Raw genomic sequence first — 21,419 nt, forward strand, 5'->3', positions numbered from 1 at the left:
AGGAGCCTTCCTTAAAATCTGTAATGCTTTCATTTCCGATGGAGAATTTTAAGTTAAGGGATTCCTTAAGTTAAGGAACGTTTTTGAAACTGGGCCTAGAACTCCAAAATGGAGAAGAAAATATTGCAGGAAGTCAGCTTGTTACTGTATGCTGGGAAATGAAATTCGTATGGGATGTTTATTGCTACAGTGTACGACAGAGGGAGATATACCTGATGACGTCTGTTCTGAGGACAGCTGTTGCCGCTATGACATAGTGTGCTATTGATCACCCCACTCGGTCACAAAATGTCTGTCTCAAAAACAAAAAACGAGCGCCCATGCAAATTCAGCAGTTACTATAACCCATATTTAAAACAAGATCATTAAAAAAAATCATTAAAATTTTGTTACCTACATCGACATTTTTCATTCTGAATTATTGAATTTCGCCGTGTAATCGGACGATTTGTTTGGTTTTGAGACATTCGACAGCTGTTGTGGTATTAGCTATATTTTTCTACATATAGATACTATCAATAATCAATATAGACCTCACGATTTCCTTTGAAACAAATCAAATGTTCAGTTGACATGTACGTCAGTTAATATAACGATACCTCGTCGTTGTGAAGCACTTTTAACGTTATGGATACGAGGTCTTGCCAGATGCTGGTCGTCGATTGGAAACGGAAGGTAATGGGCGTTAACAGATCGACAAACAACAGGTGTCTGGAGTCACGAGACCCAAGGGTAGCAGCCATCTTGACTAGTTGGCAAAGTTGACATGAAATTATGATGTTGATAGCCGAGGCATACTTGTTCTGTCAACGTTCCACTTTTTATAAACAGGATATTGCAAAGTTTCAGGAAGGATTCATAGCTCATTATTACAAAAAATGGAATCAAGTCTGAAAGTGTTTCAACTGGATCTTTTTCGTTTTTGTGGGAAAATGTCACCTTGAACCAACCCAGATGTTTAACCAAAACAGCATTGAGAGTGCTGTAGGAATTTTATAATATTTGAAAAACTTGATAACCTTAAGGAGTTTAAAACTTGGAATATTGATGTTTGGTTAGAAACTGATGGGAAGTATTCAATATGGCCATGGATAGCAACTTTTCAAAGAATACTCCCTGAGGAATGCCTAAGAAAGATGCTTAAAGAATTCTTCCTACCAGGCTCCTTAAGCAATTTAAATGCCTATATGCCTTTGGCAAAGATCTCTTATTTTTCTGAGGAACAACAATGGTCTAAGGATTGACCCTTGCAGTAGTCCTTGCAAAAGAGGTATAATTTCCTCTGAAATTGTGAATTACTCTTAAGTGGTTATATATATATATTGTTCTTTTTTCATTTTACATTTTTTGTTTATATCGAGCTTTCCATGGAAGAAGATATCTTCTATAAGCTTTTGGAGGTTTACGTATGCTTTTGAATGTTCTCGGGCAAGAAAACAAAGCAGAATTTCTTCAGAATTTCATTGAAAACTTTGTGATCTTAATGACCAAATTCATTTCAACTCGTTTGATGAGGAATTTGAATTGGACGTAATTTGGAAGAAAAGGACCATATTTACCCAACCTTCTTCGAAGAACTTTATTTATGATTTTCACTCGTGAGAGTAGCATAAAAACAAAAGATGGGAAAGAAATCTTGGAGAGAAATCATCTGCTGTTACCTCTGCAGAGAGGTGTTAAAAGGTAATTTTGTTCCGTTGATTTCAATTACAAAGTTTTCTCATATGTTTCTATTCTATTTAATCTTATCCCTGGGACAAGTACTGCAATGCAATTTCAAGAAACCTACAGGTTGAACTTAAACAAATGAAAATGTATGAAGTCTAACAGCAAAGAAAAGTGACACCAATTAATCTAACACGATTTCACTGACAAAAGTTTAAGTACAATATCAGAAACATTTCTGTACAGTTGTGGCACGTTAAAAACAGTTCTACAATATGGTGGCATAGTCTTATAAGATAAACTCAATGTTGGTCAGGACAGGTCTAAGTTTGATATAAATTGTATGATTGTTCAGTTCAATTTTCTGAGGAAAATAACAGCTTTAATTCATGGAAAAATATGTTGCCAAGAAAACTGTTTTGAACTGACTGTTGCCATAGCACTAACAGGTTTTTAAATTCCTTAGATGCCGAGACAAATTTGAAATCACTGTCTTTGTTATAACTGCCCCTCAAGGGAAATAACATATGCACAACACAACCAGAAGGCTTAGTTGAAATGTCTCACGTGGCTGTCGTTCAATCCCTGGTCTTCAAATTTGCATATATGGCAAAGCAACATTGACGTATTTTAGAGTATAAAAAGCCTGCTACTTTTGGCATGTCTTGGATAAAAGTCTGGCCCGGGCTATAAAATGGTATTTGTGTTGCAGAATTTCCATGAAAATTCCTTTACATTAGGCCAGGTATTGATTTTTGACTTGATCTCCCAAAGTCTGACTTGGAAGTTATGGTCAGGTTATTAGATTGGAAGCGCGCATGCTATTTCAAATCGGTTTCCTTGTGTTCCAGTGTGTATACCGTGGAATATTAAAAACATGTTTGTTCACGTTTCTTCAGAATCTTTGATATACACGAATACAGTTAATAGAAGAAGATTCCACCAGGCCTTCATCCCTACGCATGTATCAGGTGACATGATTGCTGTACACAGAGTATTAGATATTATTGATTAGTATATTTCTGAGAAGCCTTCGTATCCATTATAATCTTCTATCTGTAGTTTGCCATAATTCTGCAGCTTTTAGATATATAACCTCGCAGGAGATTACAGCAATTTATCTTAATGAGAAGTTTGATTCAGAGCCATTAAACTTATTGAAATATTTAAATCTAGAACTAACCTCAATTGATAGTATTGGATAAGAATGTTATCCAAGATATGCGGTCAGGTCCAAAACTAATTAAACAAGACAAAAGTGATTAAAGATATAGGTTTGTCAAGCAAAGCACTCTGAGGAATTGCTATGAAGTAGAACCAGGGGTTCCAGAAGAGGAACCTTTACTTCAATGACCCACTCCCACCATTAAAGTCTCAGTAATCTGGTGGTGTAGTGGTTAAGCCACTTGCCCTTCACCTAGCCGGCTGGGGTTTGATCCCTGGCACCGATGTGAAAAGGTTAGGGGTCACCTGCCAAATCATGTGGGTTTTCTCTGGGCACTCCGGTTTTCTCCCACTTTTAGACTCCTTGCGCGCTTACATGCGGGCCATCCAGAGTGATTTGCATATGTTGTTTAACTTGTTTCGTAATCGATGTAAAAGAAATTAAGTTTATATTTTGAAGTCTCAATAAAAAGCTTTAATTTGCATATGTTGTTTAACTTGTCTCATAATCGATGTAAAAGAAATTAAGTTTATATTTTAAAGTCTCAATAAAAAGCGGGCCATCCAGAGTGATTTGCATATGTTGTTTAACTTGTTTCGTAATCGATGTAAAAGAAATTAAGTTTATATTTTGAAGTCTCAATAAAAAGCTTTAATGACCTATTAAAATCTAGGTCAAATTACAATGCTTTCTTTATACAATGTCACCACTAAAATGTAGGTCATATGCTTAATTTATGCAATATTAATGCCAACTATAAAATCTAGGTAAAATGCTTTAAACCCACTCATGCTCAAACCAATAAATTAAGTCTTATAATTTTTTTTATTTTTTTTTTATTTTATCTCACCATTTAATGATGTTCCATCAATAATTCCTTGCATTAAAATCTAGGTAAAATGGTATTTAAAGTTCATATAGGTCATTGAAAGTTAGCTATAGGTAAATGTTGGTCAAATATCACATTTAAAACTTAGGTAAAATGTGGGTCATTCATAATGCAAGGAATTAAGAAAAAAGGTGGGTCATTCATAGTGGAAAGAAAACTATTTCCAAGCTAGATGTTATGACATAAATTTCTTCTAATTACTTTTCAATCAGCAATCAGTTGAATGTACTGGTAATGATCCTTGGATTCGATCATAGTTCTCATTAATTTTTTTTTTTTTTTTTTTTGTCAATCAAATCTCACATTTTAAACTACAAAATGTGGGTCATTCATAATGCAAGGAAAACTATTTCCTATTTAGATGTTATGGCATCCAGGTACTAATTGCTTTTTATTCAGCAAACAATTAATGGATTCTATCATGGTACTTTGGGCTGCTTTGAGGTTGGGGACTAGGTATTGGAATAGATGGGATCAATTATGTAATGATACTTTTGATGTTGATGGTGATTTAGTCAAAGTGTTTTAGAGCTGTACTGTAAGGCTTGCAATTGGGCAGGCATATTATGGGATGTAAGTCTATATTTATAATGGTGCAAAACTCGGTGGTACAAAGTGGTTCAATGATTCCAGACAGTTTAATGTCGGACAGAAAAAACATTAAACAGTATTTTTACAGGCTCTTAATTCTCACTGAAAATACACTTTACCAAATGGTCTGGGAAACATTCACGGTTGTGTAGGCGAGCTGCAGCTATTTCAAATTAAAATTCACCTGATTTGGGAATATGACATTTTATTTTCAATGTGCACATCATATAGCTATCTTATATCTCCATTCCTTTCATCTCAATTTTATAGAGGTGGAAGCATTTGTAATTTTTGAGTGAATTTACTGGTATGTTTATGGATATAATCATGAAAAAGGGGGGGGGAGTTAAAGTGGGTCCTTTATTGTCATGATTTAGCTTATGGTATATTATAATTCAAACATTTGATTGAAAACATTTTCGCAATCAAAATTGTGCTGCAAAGTTGTGAAAGTACCACAGGGAAAATAATTGGCTATTTATATGCTATCCTTGACAGAATACCTGTACATACTATATATACTGGTATTTATTTATCATTTATCATTATATTATGTTAACAATTGATCTGATTTATTTGATTTTCAATTTCATATGATACATCTGTATGTCAATTGTTTCATTGAAATTCTAAGTTGTTTACGTTTACTTAAAATTTGTATTATTTAGTACAGCTATATTCAAGGATTGATTTAGAAAATTAAAAAAATGTCATCATTTGAAATGGCAGCATTGATTTCATGGTTTAAGAGCAGTTTCTGTTTGAATTTCCTCATAAGCACACTGCAAACATTATCTTGATCTTAATGGAGGCAGCTTAATCTAGTCTCCAATGATATGGGCTCATCATAACGACATTCTTTGAAACGTAAGATCCTTTTAACGATTAATCTGGGGCTTCTTTTGATATGCATCAAATGGATTGTAAAATGACAACTTTGTTAGCATAGCAACCAGTTTCATTATCGGGCGACGGCGACAGCACAATGGGAATGTAGCAAGGTCATTTGAAGGACAAGACTAAAATATGAGTTGGTGTGGTCAATCGTGGCCGGAGTAATAGCCAATTCGTGCCTAGACTGTGTAAATATCAATATTTGATCAGACATGACTGATGTTTAGCATGTTCGCAAAACCAACATCATTATAGCTCCAACGGAGACGGCTTGGACAGATACTATTGACCTTTGACCTTAGGAAGTGCCAATCAGACGAATTATTGCTACAGTTGCTATTACAGATTTGTATTTATTCAGAATGTTAAATTTATTTGATTAGATTTATCAAAGACTGGTCATAATTACTATCACACGACAGGGGGAATATTTAGGTACGCTACAAATCTAAAATTGTCATTAAAATTGTGTTCTGGAATTGCAAACAAAATGGAGGGATAGTATCAAAAAGGGTTGTGGATGTTCATTCAGCTTGTTGTTGAAACTCAATGGTGTTTTAACCACCTTCTTAATAGAACCACTTTCATGGGGTTATAATTACACTACTAAACAGACAAGTTAAGTACAATTTAACCTGTGTATAAATACCAATTGGGCATGAAGGCCATTTTTTATTTTTTTTCCAATATGTCGCTTGGGTGGTCGTTATGGAAAGATTTTAGAGTATATTGAAGTATATCATTTTTTTTTTAAAACTGAATTATCAAATATAGATTTGACTTTCACACAGCTGTATGTATATGGATATTTTATTCTTCATCCCGCTTAAGTAAGTCCTGACATTTAGTGAGAACAATATCATATTGATATTTAGATCTAACCAATTGAGATGTGATGGTTTTGTGTCGGAGGCCGTTTGATAAGTCGTGGCTGTATTGAGTAGCCATACAGGGCGATTGATCAGGCGATGTGACCTAACGCAAGCCCATTGTTTGACCTGAATAGCAAGACATGTAAAACGCGGCTTACGCTATAGTCCCGGATATAAAAGGTTATTAAATTTTCAATAGGGCGCTGGGTTAGCGCAATGCAGGACCTCTCCCTAGGGCTTAGACGCCAGCCTACCTATGGCCTAGACAAACGGTGCCACAAGTTTCTCGTAAAACACAATTCCGTTGATCGATACGAAGGAAGGGGAAAACACTCACTGTTCATTATTCAAATTGTATTGGACTCCAACAAAAACACAAACCAGATTAATTGTTTAAAAAAGGCAAACTGTTTCTGGATTGTCAGTGACTGGTAGAAGTCACGTATGTAATGGAGTTTAGAATCTCTATTGTTATAACAGTCCAGGAAAAAACCAGAAGGAAGAATGATTAAAAAAAAGAGAGGAATGCATTTACAAATGTTTATAGTCAAACCTGCCTTTAGTGACCACCTCTGTATAAAGACTACCTGCTTAATAAGACCATTTTCTTAGGGTTCGGAATGGTTTATTTTCCATACAAGATACAAGAAACTTTATTTAGTGTCGAATATATAAAAACATGGTAACATAAGCTCGGTCGAGCTTGTATTTCGACAAAACAAAGTATATTGTATATATAACAGAAAATTAAAACTGAAGCATCACAGTCGTCAGTAATTATAAGTACATGCAGGCACTATATAAGCTATCACAGAATTGTTCACAGATTTATATTAAAAGGGGTGGCAACACAAGCAACAAAGCAAACCAAAATAAAAATAAAATAAAGACATAAAAACATGTGTTACACCACAGGATACAGAGAGACATTAAGAACAAAGTTTGCAATTTGCCTTGTGTATAAATACTACTTTGTTAAAATGACCATTTATTCTTAGTCCCTTGAGTGACCTTTATAGACAGGGTTGACTGTACTAACATTCCATATATATAAAACAGAACTTTTCCATTGATTCCAAGGAACTTGTCCATGCATACATGCATGGATTTTTTCCATGGAATTCCATAGAAAATCTACATTTATGTAATATACGCTTTCGCTCTATTTTGTTATACACAGTGCAAAGTTTTTGTGTGTAATTTTCATAGTTGTAGATGATTGGGAGATTTCATTTGTTTATTATAGGTATATTTTCATTGTTGTAGATGATTGGGAGATTCCATTTGTTTATTATGGGTATCTTTCATTGTCGTAGATGATTGGGAGATTCCATTTGTTTATTATGGGTATATTTTCATTGTTGTAGATGATTGGGAGATTCCATTTGAGAACATCACAGACCTGCAGTGGCTAGGGAGTGGTGCACAAGGTGCAGTCTTCCTTGGGAAACTTAACGGTGAGGAAGTGGCGGTCAAGAAAGTCCGTGATGTGAAAGAGACAGACATCAAAAATCTCCGTAAACTTAACCACCCAAATATCATCACATTTAAGTAAGTATAGACTATTACAGAAACCACTTACCTAAACTTATATACCTTCCCACGGTGTACCACTCAAATATTACCACATTTGAATAAGTTTTTAAACAATTATGATATCAAGAACTTAAGTTTTAAAACCGTACGTCTCCCTCTGTTATGCACAATAAAAGACCTGCATACCTGCTCTTTGCATAATCTTTCTAGGTTGCCAAAGTCTGAAAGAGACAATCTAGGCTGAAGAGTCAATCTTGGCAAAGGTGTTGATCAAGTTTGTCCTGATGCATGTAGTATTTTTTCCTGGAATTTTTATTTTATTTTAAATATTAACTATGTTCTTATTTCTACAGAGGTATATGCACACAAGCTCCATGTTACTGTATTATCATGGAATACTGTCCCTATGGTCAACTTTACGAGATTCTTCGGGACGGAAAAGAAATACCACCACAATTAGTTCTAGACTGGACGAAACAGATCGCTAGTGGCATGAACTATCTTCATAATCACAAAATTATACACAGGGACCTCAAGTCACCAAAGTAAGTAATAAAACTATATACCAAGGGACCTCAAGTCAGATTGCATGTCTTTATCTAAATATTCAGAGGTCTAAGCCAGGGTGATTCCATTAGACCTTCACTTTTCATTTTTTATGAGCCACAATTATTGTCAACAAAACCATATCTATATATCAAGTACAGTATTGGAATCTTTATTATCAAAGGTTTTGCATTCAGTCTTTATATACACATAAATATCATTTCATCAAAGTAAGTCTTTAATTACATTACACTGCATTGGATTGTTTTCGTCTGCTCAGAAGTAAAAGCAAAATTTAAGGTAGATCTGGTAAATTGCCAAACTGGTTAGAAATTTGGTCTTTAATTGCATGTTAAAATGTGTTTAGTCTTTGAAACCCACTGGGGACATTTCAAATGTTTCAGTTTACATTGTAAAAAGTGTTTTTCAGTTTGTCTTAAAGATTCCTTCTGAGATCCAACTTTTAAGTGTTTTGCTATTCTCCCTTCTAATATATTATCTAGTATTGTACGTTTCTTGTATATAATCAAGTTTTATTGCAGAATCAATATTTAGGCAAGGCGGAGGGATATTGATTTCTTTCTGCCTGGTAAACTCGAGCTTCATTCACATTTAAAGGATTTTTTTTAACCTGACTTTCTATTTAAATCTGAATCTATTTTCAGTGTTTTAGTGGCAAAGAATGATGTAGTGAAGATCTCCGATTTTGGGACGAGTCGGACCTGGAATGAAAAAAGTACCAAAATGTCATTTGCTGGAACGGTAGCATGGATGGCTCCAGAGGTGATCCGAAATGAACCCTGCTCCGAGAAAGTAGACATCTGGTAGGTTCCAAAGTATGATTTTCTGGAAAAAAAATCATAACAGGAATATTAAACTTCAACTCAAGGTCCCTCATATAGGTGTCAATATACCAGTGTCTTTTTAATTTGAGAATTGGTACTTTAATTTTTTTTTTTTTTGTAAAATATTTAGGACGTAAAACTATAAATAAACCATGAATGTTAATGTCAATAAACATATTTGCAAAGCTCAACCCTGAAAAAATAATCCCTGTCTGTGACCTGCAAAATATACTTTTGTATATATATACTTGTACTCCGGTGCTTCTTATAATATTGATCCAGAAAATATGGTGCCATTGAACATAGAACGTTACATCCTCTAAATCAAAATTGTACTAAAATCACTTTGACCTTGGTAAGTAAAAGTTTATCTGATACCACACTGCTGTATAGAGTTGTGTAAATTAGATAAAGCCAGTGCATCCAATTAACACAACACAATGTCTTAGTAGATTAATTGTGACCCCTAAAGACAAATTTAGACTCACCTAAGTCAGAGGCTAGAGCAGTCCATTATGAAATTGCAGGGATGAATGCATAAAGTGTAACCCTTAAATGCAGGTGGGTGGTCTTGTAGTTAACAAGTAATTTAAGGCCACACACTCATTGTTACTGATAATATAGTCGTTATCCTTCAGATAAACCTACTGTACTGATAATTAATTGATTAATTAATCTGGCTTACTGTGCAGATTACAGCTGATGCGAATCCCCTACAATTTAAACAAAAAAAATCTAAATCAGCTTCAGAAAATCTGTAAAAAAAAAAAAAAAACTTGATGAATTAAATCAAGTACATTTAACCTTTTGGGGTATAAAGATTTTATAAAACTTTTTTTATATGTAGTATTTGGTTTTTCAAAAGAATATTATGTTGCAAGACTGTGATACATATTTCGATTATGTCCATGCAAGCATGATGAATTTTAACAAAACTATCTTGTATCTTAACATTTCAAGGTAATTGGTGACACGTTTAAAAGTTTATCACCGGTTATCGTTTCTTTTTCCATGGATTTTCAAAATTACCTGTTTCTTCTTGAAAGTTTATCATCGTTTATTGTTTCCATGTCCATGGATTTTCAAAATTACCCGATTCTTCTTCCAGGTCGTTTGGTGTAGTGCTTTGGGAGCTATTGTCTGCTGAAATTCCATACAAAGACGTCGACTCGTCAGCCATAATTTGGGGCGTTGGTAGCAACAGCCTCCACCTACCTGTACCCACAACCTGTCCAGAGGGCTTCAAGTTACTTATGAGGCAATGCTGGTAAGGTCAAAGGTCAAATCTACCAAATCTTTATAAACATACTTCGGTATCTTTAACTTAAAACTATTGATATAATGTGCTAAGGTCAAAGGTCAGATATGCTTGTATATATCTTTCAAAGCATAATGCTGTGTCTTGTAAGTTTATTCATGAAAATGTACCAAGGTAAAGTCAAAGGTCAAAGGTTATAACTCTTTCAAAACTTAATGCTGTACGTATCTATTTTGTCATGATCATGCTATACTGGTTAAGGTCAAAGGTCTAATCTAGCTGTCTCGACTTTTCAGAAGAGAAATGTATGTTTGCGTGTATATTGTATGAAAAGTTCAAAGGTCAAATTTTCTGGTTTGTTAATCAGAATATTGAATGATACAATACTATATTTATACATATAGATATGAATGCCCAGTTCTCAGACTTGAAAAAATCTGTATTTATTTTTATTAATAAAGGAGTGCCAAAACGAGGAATCGGCCATCATTTCGCCAGGTCCTCATGCATCTGGAGATCGCGTCTCCTGAACTCTTGAGTTATTCCCATGACGACTTCAAAATGTCACAGGTGCGTGAATCTGATCATTATAAGTATTGTCTGACATAGAAAACATTTCTTTTTGTATTTTGAATAGGTAAATGATGACCATCATATATTTGTATACATTTCAGATACAAGATAGATGTCTTTGGAGTCCTGAATCCAAATTTGAAAACTTTTTGCTGCAGTTAATTGTGAAACTTGTCAATATATATAAATTAATTGATTTGATCATAATCTGATTTGTATGACCCAGCATCATATGGAAAATTTGAGAGAATACATACATAGGCAATATGTGTCATATTTTTCCATTGTTTCCAGTTTCTGATGCATTTTTTTTTCATTTTCCCAGGCGTCCTGGAAGGAGGAGATCGCTCAACAATTACAGTTGATCCGGTGTGAAGGGTCACATATGCCCCACCTGGAGGAGGAACTGGTCAAACGAAGGAGAGAGGAGTTACGGTCAGTGTTAGTAAATATAGGTCATAAGGGAGGAGTTACGGTCAGTGTTACTAAATATAGGTCATATGGGAGGAGTTACGGCCAGTGTTACTAAATATAGGTCATAAGGGAGGAGTTACGGTCAGTGTTACTAAATATAGGTCATAAGGGAGGAGTTACGGTCAGTGTTACTAACTATAGGTCTCATTATAGGTTCATTTATGATGAAAATCAAGGCCCCAATAAGTCCAATCCAAGATGTATTTTCTTATGACCTTTACTCACTTTGTACTTTAATTTGAAGTTACATAACAAGGGAGATAACTCCAACTTTTGTTACAGCCATGCCCAGGATGTTCGTGAACATTACGAGAGGAAGCTCGAGAGAGCTAACAACCTATACATGGAACTCACTGCCTGTATGCTGCAGCTCGAAAAGCGCGAGAGGGAACTCATCAAGTAAGCCTCCTGAATATGTATACCTGAGAATTCTAAAGATTTCTATATAGAACATAAAGGTTTTGGGAGGGAACTCATCTAGTGAATTTAGCCTCTTTAAAGTGTACCTGACCATTCCTTCTAAAGATCTTCATACATAACTTAAAGATTTTGAGATTAATTATTTATTACACATATTATTAATAATTTTGATCTCTCAGACTTCTTTGAGTCAGTTGATTTATCTGGAAACTGAAGAATCCAATATAATATGAATACTTTAAGATACTTTTGATCACATATTCATTGCAACAACCCTCAGTTTGAAGACCCATGCAAGGTCAAAATGTGTCGCGAGAATCCAGCAGAGGACACCGTTTTATCCTCGAATCCTGACTTCAAGACATGACATCACCATGAATTTCAAATGAAAAGTGCTCCAAGTTATATTACACTTAAGTGACATATGCAAAAATATTACATGGGTCAAATCACTGGATATCTTGCAGATTAAATGTGATAATTAAGCACTAGTTGTCATATTTCAATATAATTTCTGTTTTGTTTTGTAAAAGAAAGATATACACTCACCAATTCTAACTTTAATTTCTCCATTCTGTCTTACAGACGAGAACAACAGTTGGCCATGTACACAAAGAAAAGGAAGAGTATTGTTCGTCCTGTGATTCGTGCTCAGGAACGGATTGAGAGACTCAGTAAAAAACGCATGTACAAGTCAGGGTCAGAGGTCACAAGGTAATACAATAGTTCAAAGGTCACATGGATGTCTATTAAAATGATCATTATCAAAACATATTTGTCAACAAAAGCAATTTTCGTATCTGTTGACAAAGAAATTTGTACTTAATTAATTCTTGCAAACCAAATGACTGATATCCCAAGATGCATCTAGCCACACTATATGCTCGCGACATACATGTGTATCTGCCTGTTCATTCTTAGAGCAAATGTCGTAGCATATACACAATACAAAAAAAAAAGTCCTGTGCGGTTCCTAGGCGCTTTGATTGACAGCCTCAAATTGGCCTATACCTTTATGTAAGAATGACTGACATTAGAAATATGTACTATTTCACTATAGATTTCAGCCTTATTTTCTATCCAGTTTAGTTACTGTACTATGCCAGATGCAGCGGAAAGGCGTATTTCCGAATTGAATATTCAAGATAAAAGAGTAATTAAAACTATTGATGTGTTTCCCAGAGGACTCACAATCTCTTTACTGACTACTAGTGATGGGATTGTAAAAGGCAAGTTTTGATGAAGCGTCTAAAATTCTGATGGATATAGTCAGAATTAGTTGATTAGAGTTTCTGCCTAATTAATACTTGAAAGCCATTGAGGTATAATCATTAGTTATGGTGATATCTCTATTAGGTCAGGAAATTTCTGATTAGGATAATTGAAACGAACTTATCATGATTTTCAAATGCGTACCCCGGCCACTTCTGGATGGAAAAAATAATGATTTTGCGGAATCAATATGATTACATCATCATGTGTTCATGTCCTAATGAACATTATTTCTGTCTGTTTTAGTCCGGACAATCCTAACATGGACAGCAGTATGACCACAAGCTCCGAAGTCGTTCTCCCTTCTCCAACGAAGCAGAGAATGAGAAAAAGTCGGCATCGTCGAACCAACAGTAAAGGCTCGCTAAGTAATATAATGGGAAGTCCAGCCAAGAGTCCGGTCAAGGATGTGTTAAACGATGAACTCCAAGTGAAATCAGTCGCTCTGCGACGTCTTGAGCACACACCGTTGCCTTCGTCACGGTTTCCCTATCAAGGACCAGGCAGGGCAATTCCTGAACAAGCCGTCTTACGAAGTCATGAAAATAAGCCAAGGGATAATGTGAGAAACGAGAAGAATTTGAATGACGTTTGTTTTGGTTGTGACGGTGATTGTACTGACAATTCGTGTCCTAGCAGTAAGCGGTCAAGTCGAGCTAGTGCCGATGTAGAAAGTAATTTGGGGGACTCCATTGGGGGCTCCCCGTGTCGGAGCCCCTCCCAAGCCCTCTATGATTTAGTGGAGAACCAAAACAATGAAATCAAAACAACTACGAGAGAAAAAGACTCGAATGAGAATTTAAACTGTCCTATAGACTCTACTAATATAACCACGAACACTTCCATTGCGTGCACTTGTACTTGTACCACAAGTACAGCCATTCCTGTGATAGACGATCTCACCATTAGTAATCAGAGCGTAACGCGCACAACCAGTGAACCGCAACTATCGCCAAAACAGCCACATATCGCACAACGGATGAGCAGTTTAGATTCCAGTGATTCTGTAAATATTCCACGACATCGGCACGATCACAGACCCAACCGACCAAGAAAGGTATGGAGGAAATAGTCATAAAACTAAATATAGAAATGTACTCAAAAGAGCTTGTCCATTTCATAGGCTTGGCAAGAGATACATGTGTATTAAATAAATTTTAATATCACGGCACAATAATTTCTGTAAACCAGGTTATTTAGATGTAATCAAATTTGAGCAGAAATGGAATCTTGGAAAGGTTAGCACAGTGTTAAATTTGTGCAACCACTATAACGGTTGTATATACAAATGTACATATATATCGTATATGACCCAATAAGTGCCCAGGGCATTTAAAAAATTGAGGGAAAAAATGAAAAGATGCTGAATAGGACAAAATTGTTTCAAACCTATACAGTTTTAATAGTTAGGGTCTTTTGCCTGGGCAATTGAAATGAGTTTGTATTAAACATCTAACCTCAAGTTTAAAATCAATTTATCTAGTAATTCTAGGAAAAAGTGTGTTTTATAAATTTTGAATATATTAAGATCAATATTTACTTTCAGGTAAATATTGTTTAGCTGTTTTAACACAGTGAATTATAAATTTCAATGCATTCCAAGAGAGATAATTCTTATGTTTTTTTCTCCAGAATTCTGATGATTCCTGGTCTTCAGAGGAAGGGGAGGTAAGCGAGGACGACAAAAGACGAGCACGTAACAGAAGATCTTACTGTTCTACGATCAGTTCGGAAGGAATCCTATCCGAGGAGGAGAATACGAGTGAACATTCTGCTCAGGATACTCCGGACGGACTTCTGTCCACGAACAGCTCCGAGAATCTCCAAATGGAGCTAGCTAACTGTGCTGTGATATCCGACGGACTCTCCGACAAGGAACTTACTGTTAGGAAAATCCGGAACCAGGTGTCTGCTTCACCAGAACGTGTATTCGAGGTGAGAAAATCTCACACAAAGCTTTTGATACCTGTTAAATCACAATAATTTCTTTAATCGCTCATAATTTGAATTCTTTTTTGTTCTAAACATAGGTTGATGGTTTTTCTCAGAGTTCTATAACTTTTTTGTGCCTTTCAGAGCCTTGCATGTCGTTAAATTATCCTGACAATCAATAGGACATAAAACATATATTTCATGATCAAAGTAAATTCATGAAATTTTATCTCTGCGAATTAACATCTACGTAATTTATATTGATAGGAATTATCTTCAAATATTTAAATCGGCGAATGTCAATCTTCGCAAACTTGTTTTGAAATGAAAATTGCAAAATTTAGTAGTTGGTTTTCAGTATTGTATTTTCTGATTGGAATTAGAGAATTGTTTGATTCTGCTCTGATCAAAGGATATTATTGTTTCAGCATCCTGATACAAGTTCTGATTCAGACGAATGTTCTGACATCACTGTATCTACGACGGTCCACAGAACGAGATCCTTGGAAACTAGTGGGTGGTGATATGTGAAACACCATGGACGATAACATATGAAACCTAGCTGATTGTGATGTGAAGCAATGTTCACGTGTAAGGGGAGACAACTCTTATCATTTTTTTCCATGGAAAAATGAATTCCTGAACTTGTGAATTCAATTCTGGGATATACATATTCGCTTCTGTGGTGAATTAAATCAAGGCTTTAAAGACAAAGGAGAAGTAACTCAAAAAGCCTTTAATCATCTCCGTGTGAAAAAGTACAATTTAAAAGGGAGATAATCCAGTTATTGAAATGTGTCACTGAGTTCAGTCGAGGGAACTGTGATGTTAATATTTAGAAAGTTATAAATTAAAGAAAATTTCCCACATAAAGGGAGATAAATGTTAAGTATTGTGATACTAGGTTCTTGTACAACAGATTATTTATAGCCATTCTGCCCCTCCCTAAAATTTTCATTGGACTGGTCCATTTGTTAGATATCAAAGAACCCATATTGGAATCTCAGGGATGGCAGGGTGATTGTACATGTATCATTTAATTGTCAGATTAAACAAAATAACAAAACAGGGCAGATTTACTTCCATTGTTCCAGCTCATTTATTAACTCATTTTTATCTTTGCCATTTTAGTGATAATTAATATTCAGATCATAAGAGTGATTCATAAAGAAGCAAATGTTTATTTATTATTATGCCATTCTTCCATAATTAGATCACGGATTTACATTAGTAATTTAACATTTTGTTTTATTTTATTGCTGCATCTCTTGTTTACATTGAATTAACTTACTGTCGGCAATTCAATCTGATTTTAGAAACAACTGATCTGCTAATCAATCAAAATAGCCTTAACCCTTAACCCTTAACCTCAGCAAAGTTCAAAGGCTACACATAACTATCAGCAAAGGTTGAATCTTCCACAAAAGGTCAAAGGTTAATCCTCAGTAGGAAAAGGCCAACTTGAAAAGAATTAAGTAAATACAGCTGTCAGTAAATATATAACATCAATTTCATATATAATTTTCTAAGGTGTGTCTTAATTATTTTTTAATTTGTAAAATCATTTGTTTCATTGTAGCCTTATTTACTAGCTTAATGAATTGCCTTATTTTCAATTTGCCTTATTTTAGATATAAAGTAGAATTTGATAACTTTAATTTTGTTATAATTTGATAATTTTTCAACATATCTATATTTATTAGACTGGCAGTTTTCGATTTTCATTATATTTTCGATATGCCAGTCTAAATATATTGTCTTTTGTGTATTTGAATAATTTTGAATTTAATTTTTTTTTTATAATTTTGAAACATTTTTTTGTCTGCTTGTAATATCAAACTCCTGATTTATTTACATGTTTGTTGTGATATTCATTTGATCTCATTCTTAATTATTTTTTCTCATCTCCCTCCCCCTCCCTTTTTATCAGTTTATTTTATTTGTCATTGCTGTTTGATTTTTAGTATTATTTTCCATATTCACACTGATCATGCTGATATCAGAATTCATTTACAATAATGTCAAAGTAATTACTGATATTGTTGTCAAATCTCTTAAAGAAATGTAGGTTTCTCACAGATTTCTTTGGATTGTCTCCCCTTGATCTTTATAGTACTGAATTGTTGGTGCAGTATGTTTTAGCTCATGTGTAAAGGTACTTCTTATATAGATGCATACTTATTTTCTTTTTATCAAGTTTATCCAAAATTAAATCTTTATTTGAAAAGTAAAATATTACATCCATATTTTCTGTTCTTTAAAGAGACCATTCATACCAGAAAAGAAAGGTGTACCACTGTATTTTCAAGTGGTTTTTTCATAGTTGTATGCATTTTTTTCAGTTTAAATTGGTTTTTTTTCAGATTTACATGGGTATATGTTATTTCAGCAGAAAATTTGAAATAAGATAAGACAACAAAATATGTTTACATGGTTTGGAAATATGAAACATGAATTTTTTATGTAATTAAATAATAAAATATTTTAAAAAGAAATAACCACAGATTTGAAGAAAAAACATCAATGAAGCCTGGTCCTACGATCATGAAACAGACTTCTGATTAATTGTCTTAATTAATGACTTAACATAAGTTACAGTTTTGAATGTATTAATTAATAAAGACCTTGAGCCAATATTCACAATGAGAAATTTGATGCTGATTTTCGTTAAGATTTGAGTTGGACAGTTAGTGGAGTATATAGGAATCTATTAATGTTTCTGTTGTGTAATGTTACTGTTATAATGTTTTGTGTACTGGAAGGCAGCTTTAGGATTGGTGTGAGGTTATCACTGTGTATACCGACACTCTGTGTAAAGTGACATACTGTTTATGTAGGCACAGTATATTAAGACGCTGTGTAAAATGACACTGTGTATATCAACACACTATTTATACATACACTGTGTATTCCGACATACTGTGTGTACTGACACACTTTGTATACAGACACTGGATATACCGACACACTGTGTATACCGACACACTATGTATACAGACACTGGGTATACCGATACACTGTGTATACCAACATACTATGTAAACAGACACTGTGTATACCGACATACTGTGTATACTGACACACTTTGTATACAGACACTGGGTATACCGACACACTGTGTATATATACAGACAATGTGTATATCAACACACTATGTATACATACAATATATACTGACACAGCATGTATACTGACACAGCATGTATACAGACACTGTGTATACCAACACACTATATATACAGACACTATATACCGACATACTGTGCATACCAACACACTATGTATACAGACACTGGGTATACTGATACACTGTGTATATCAACACACTATGTATACAGACACTATATACCGACATACTGTGTATACTGACACACTATGTATACAGACACTGGGTATACTGATACACTGTGTATTCCGACACCTGTATATGCTATGATATTGTCCAATAATAAAATTGTTTAAGTTATAACTGTTAAGTGTTAAGTTTTCTGGCTTTTTTTCTCTCTCTATAGTGCTATATATAATCAATAAGTCAATCTCCATTATTTGCTAGACTGGTCAATCTGAAGCTAAGGGGCAGTGGTGGCCGCGTGATTAAGATATCGGGCATATATTGCCACAAGCCCTCCATTTTTGGGTTGCAAGTTTGAATCCTATGTGAGGCAGTTGCCAGGTACTGACTGTTGGTTGGTGGTTTTTCTCCAGGTACTCCAGCTTTCCTGTAATAATATGGTTGTTTATTATAATAGGACATTACAATCAAACTAAACATGAGAACTTTGACTGAATTGTATTTCTCCTCTTACAGAAGTCATTTATTTAATATCACTACCCATAGAAATAGACTAGATGTCAACCTTATAATGTTATGAAAACAAAAAATGGCAAAAAATTGCTAATATATATCATTAATTCAGCATCTAGAAATTTAATGTCGATCTGTCTCAGTAAAATATCATTTAAAGTTAATTCCAGCTACATCATATACCCACAGGTCATTTTGTATTCACATTTTACAGAATTATCTCCCCTTGCAGGAAGGTATAAATTGTGATGATATGTTTTAAAGAAAACATCCTTTTTCAGAGAAACATATGTGATTTTATTGTAAAACAAAATATAAGCATTACCAGTATGTTTGACCATGCTTATTTGAATCTTATCATTCCATCAAAATATATTTCATCTTTAACAGCTGTCGTGTTTCTCAGGTAATTCATTTTTATCAGACAGGATGCCAAAATAGACTTACCATATTAGACCCAATAAACGCCCAGAAATATTGAAAAAAATGTGGGGTTTTGTTATAACCAAATTTGAACTAACCTATAAGTAATGCACAAAGTAAACCATAGATCAATTTGGAAAGGAGTTAAAGAGAGAAACCAACATGTTTTTTATTATTTTAACACCGCATTTAATTTGAAATAGTAATTGAAAGGAAGCGTAAGCCTCATAGAAGTGGAAGGGGATTTTTTTATTGGGTCGAATACAAAAGTTTGAATCTTGCTTGAATGACGCCATTAGTCTTCTACATTCAATATATTCATTACATCCAAAATAAAAATACAGTTTCTTCTACTGTCTGGGTATATAATATTGTACACAAGAATTAAGCCCTTCATTTCTGTCATGATTGTTCAAATTCATTCTTTTTCGACTGCATGTTCATTTGGAGTCAGCATCACATTGATGGGACGATGTAAGCTTAGGGGTTGTCAAAAACCATACAAGATATGGACATCGTTTGAATACCTAAAATATTACTAAATATTATATACATGATGTGTGAAAGTTCTGTACTTTGTTAGAAATAGAAATGTTATTATAAATGTCCTCGCGTTTTTGAAATTTGAACGTGAAAGGTCGTACATATGTAATGCTATACGACCCCAGTTCATGGTAGAAGTATAAAAAGTCATAAGATAACCAATCATCCACAGACTCAGATTACCCGACAGCCCTACAGTAGGAAATTAGCCCTTACAGATCAGCATGGTTAGCTTAAGTTAATGTTTATCATGCATTATCATGTCTTATCGTATTTGTTTACATATCATTATATTTAATAATGATATTTTATTACAATTATTTTTTAAAGTGTATTGAATTATTATTATTATGTATTGAATTACCTCCTTTTGATTTTGAGATATTTTATTATTAATGATTTTTAATGGAATGCTCTTAAATGATGCTGTTGTTTGTTTTCACATTCCATTGAAGATTTGTTGTATATTAATTAATTAATTAAATGCCATTTCGACGAGCCGTTTAAAATTAATGGCTAGTTATATATATCGCATACGTCAGGAGTTATTGTCTATGAAAAAGACCATGGATTCCACAGAATTACTGAATGTTGATTCTGAAATAAGTATTTTTCTGAGTGTAGTTATACTTTAATGATAAACAGACAGACGAAACTTGTCTGGAAAGTTAACACATATTCTTGTTTTTATTCAGCTGCAAATGAAATCAAAAACAACTGAGATTTACATTTTAGAAAAAGAAAGTGACAGAATTATTTTAACAAACACCATTTGTTGATACACAAATATACAAAATTAAATTCTCACCTATATTTACTTGAACGTATGTAGAATAGTGTATACATATTAACAAAACAGTATACCTGGAAACAAAAAAATATTTCAGCTTGACAAAATTAAACCGGTTAATGCTTTAAAATTATAATTTACTGTAACACTGTAAGAAATATAGGCTGTAAGTTTAAAGATATACATTAACTCTTTCATCCCCGAAATTTCATATTGGACTATTCCTACTATTGAGCTTGAAGAGTCCAAATGTATTTGGAGGGGTGAATGAGTTAAAACAACATCCATTGAGACTTGCTACATCAGGTTGTACATAGTCAGTAACATGTTACAGTAACAGGACTATGGATATGCAAACTATTGTACTGTGAATCCAATAAAATTAATTTAAGTCAGTTAGTGTCTTGTTCTTTATTATATTGTTGTGTGCTATTAGACATTCAACATGTCATAGAGAAGAAAATAGAACAATGGCAATTTTTATTGACCTTATGCCTTAAAAGGTTTGTACAAAATTTCATTAAAATTGCTTCAGCAGTTTTGAAGAAAAGGTCAAAAATGTAAATTGCTCTTGGACATACGCAAGTCCTACTGGCAATGCGTAAGGAAAGTGCCTGCTGCCCCTATTGCATGATCATAAAAGCGACTAAATTTAGGATCTTATCTTTTCTCTTCTGACTTTATTCTTCCTAACGGTCCCCTTGACACCGCCTCACTATTGACCTTCGGTTGAGAGCTCTTCCCTGTGTGGTAGGCTGATAGTTCTGTCCCCCTGGCTAGGGCACACAAAAGTCTGTAAAAATGGTAGTTTCTGCTCCTGCTTAGCGTTCAGCAAAACAGGAGTGGGACGACTGGTTCGCCCTTTTCAGTATAATGTGACCGGATGATATCTGCTGCTTGGTGTTTTTTGTAGCATACTTCAGTGA

The 21,419-nt window shown here is 34.1% G+C and overlaps 1 protein-coding gene across 3 annotated transcripts in view; it reads left to right on the forward strand.

Annotated features, from left to right (window-relative positions):
- The window catches only part of LOC138311125 (mitogen-activated protein kinase kinase kinase 13-like), a 101,593-nt gene extending 80,705 nt beyond the window's left edge, over nucleotides 1-20,888 (forward strand). For 2 of the 3 annotated variants that reach the window (XM_069252571.1, XM_069252572.1), the window contains 11 exons: nucleotides 7,444-7,627; nucleotides 7,966-8,157; nucleotides 8,824-8,982; nucleotides 10,112-10,270; nucleotides 10,723-10,831; nucleotides 11,160-11,269; nucleotides 11,591-11,707; nucleotides 12,314-12,442; nucleotides 13,247-14,057; nucleotides 14,633-14,935; nucleotides 15,361-20,888. In XM_069252571.1, coding sequence (XP_069108672.1) covers nucleotides 7,444-7,627; nucleotides 7,966-8,157; nucleotides 8,824-8,982; nucleotides 10,112-10,270; nucleotides 10,723-10,831; nucleotides 11,160-11,269; nucleotides 11,591-11,707; nucleotides 12,314-12,442; nucleotides 13,247-14,057; nucleotides 14,633-14,935; nucleotides 15,361-15,456 — 2,369 coding nt within the window. In that variant the 3' untranslated portion in view covers nucleotides 15,457-20,888. Of the gene's footprint in view, nucleotides 1-1,391; nucleotides 1,684-7,443; nucleotides 7,628-7,965; nucleotides 8,158-8,823; nucleotides 8,983-10,111; nucleotides 10,271-10,722; nucleotides 10,832-11,159; nucleotides 11,270-11,590; nucleotides 11,708-12,313; nucleotides 12,443-13,246; nucleotides 14,058-14,632; nucleotides 14,936-15,360 lie in introns of those variants that run through there. The other variant, XM_069252573.1, reaches the window with a different exon arrangement.
- Nucleotides 20,889-21,419: the final 531 nt, after the last annotated feature.

This window comes from Argopecten irradians, chromosome 16 (genome assembly GCF_041381155.1).
Source record: "Argopecten irradians isolate NY chromosome 16, Ai_NY, whole genome shotgun sequence".
Classification (NCBI taxonomy): Eukaryota; Metazoa; Mollusca; class Bivalvia; order Pectinida; family Pectinidae; genus Argopecten; species Argopecten irradians.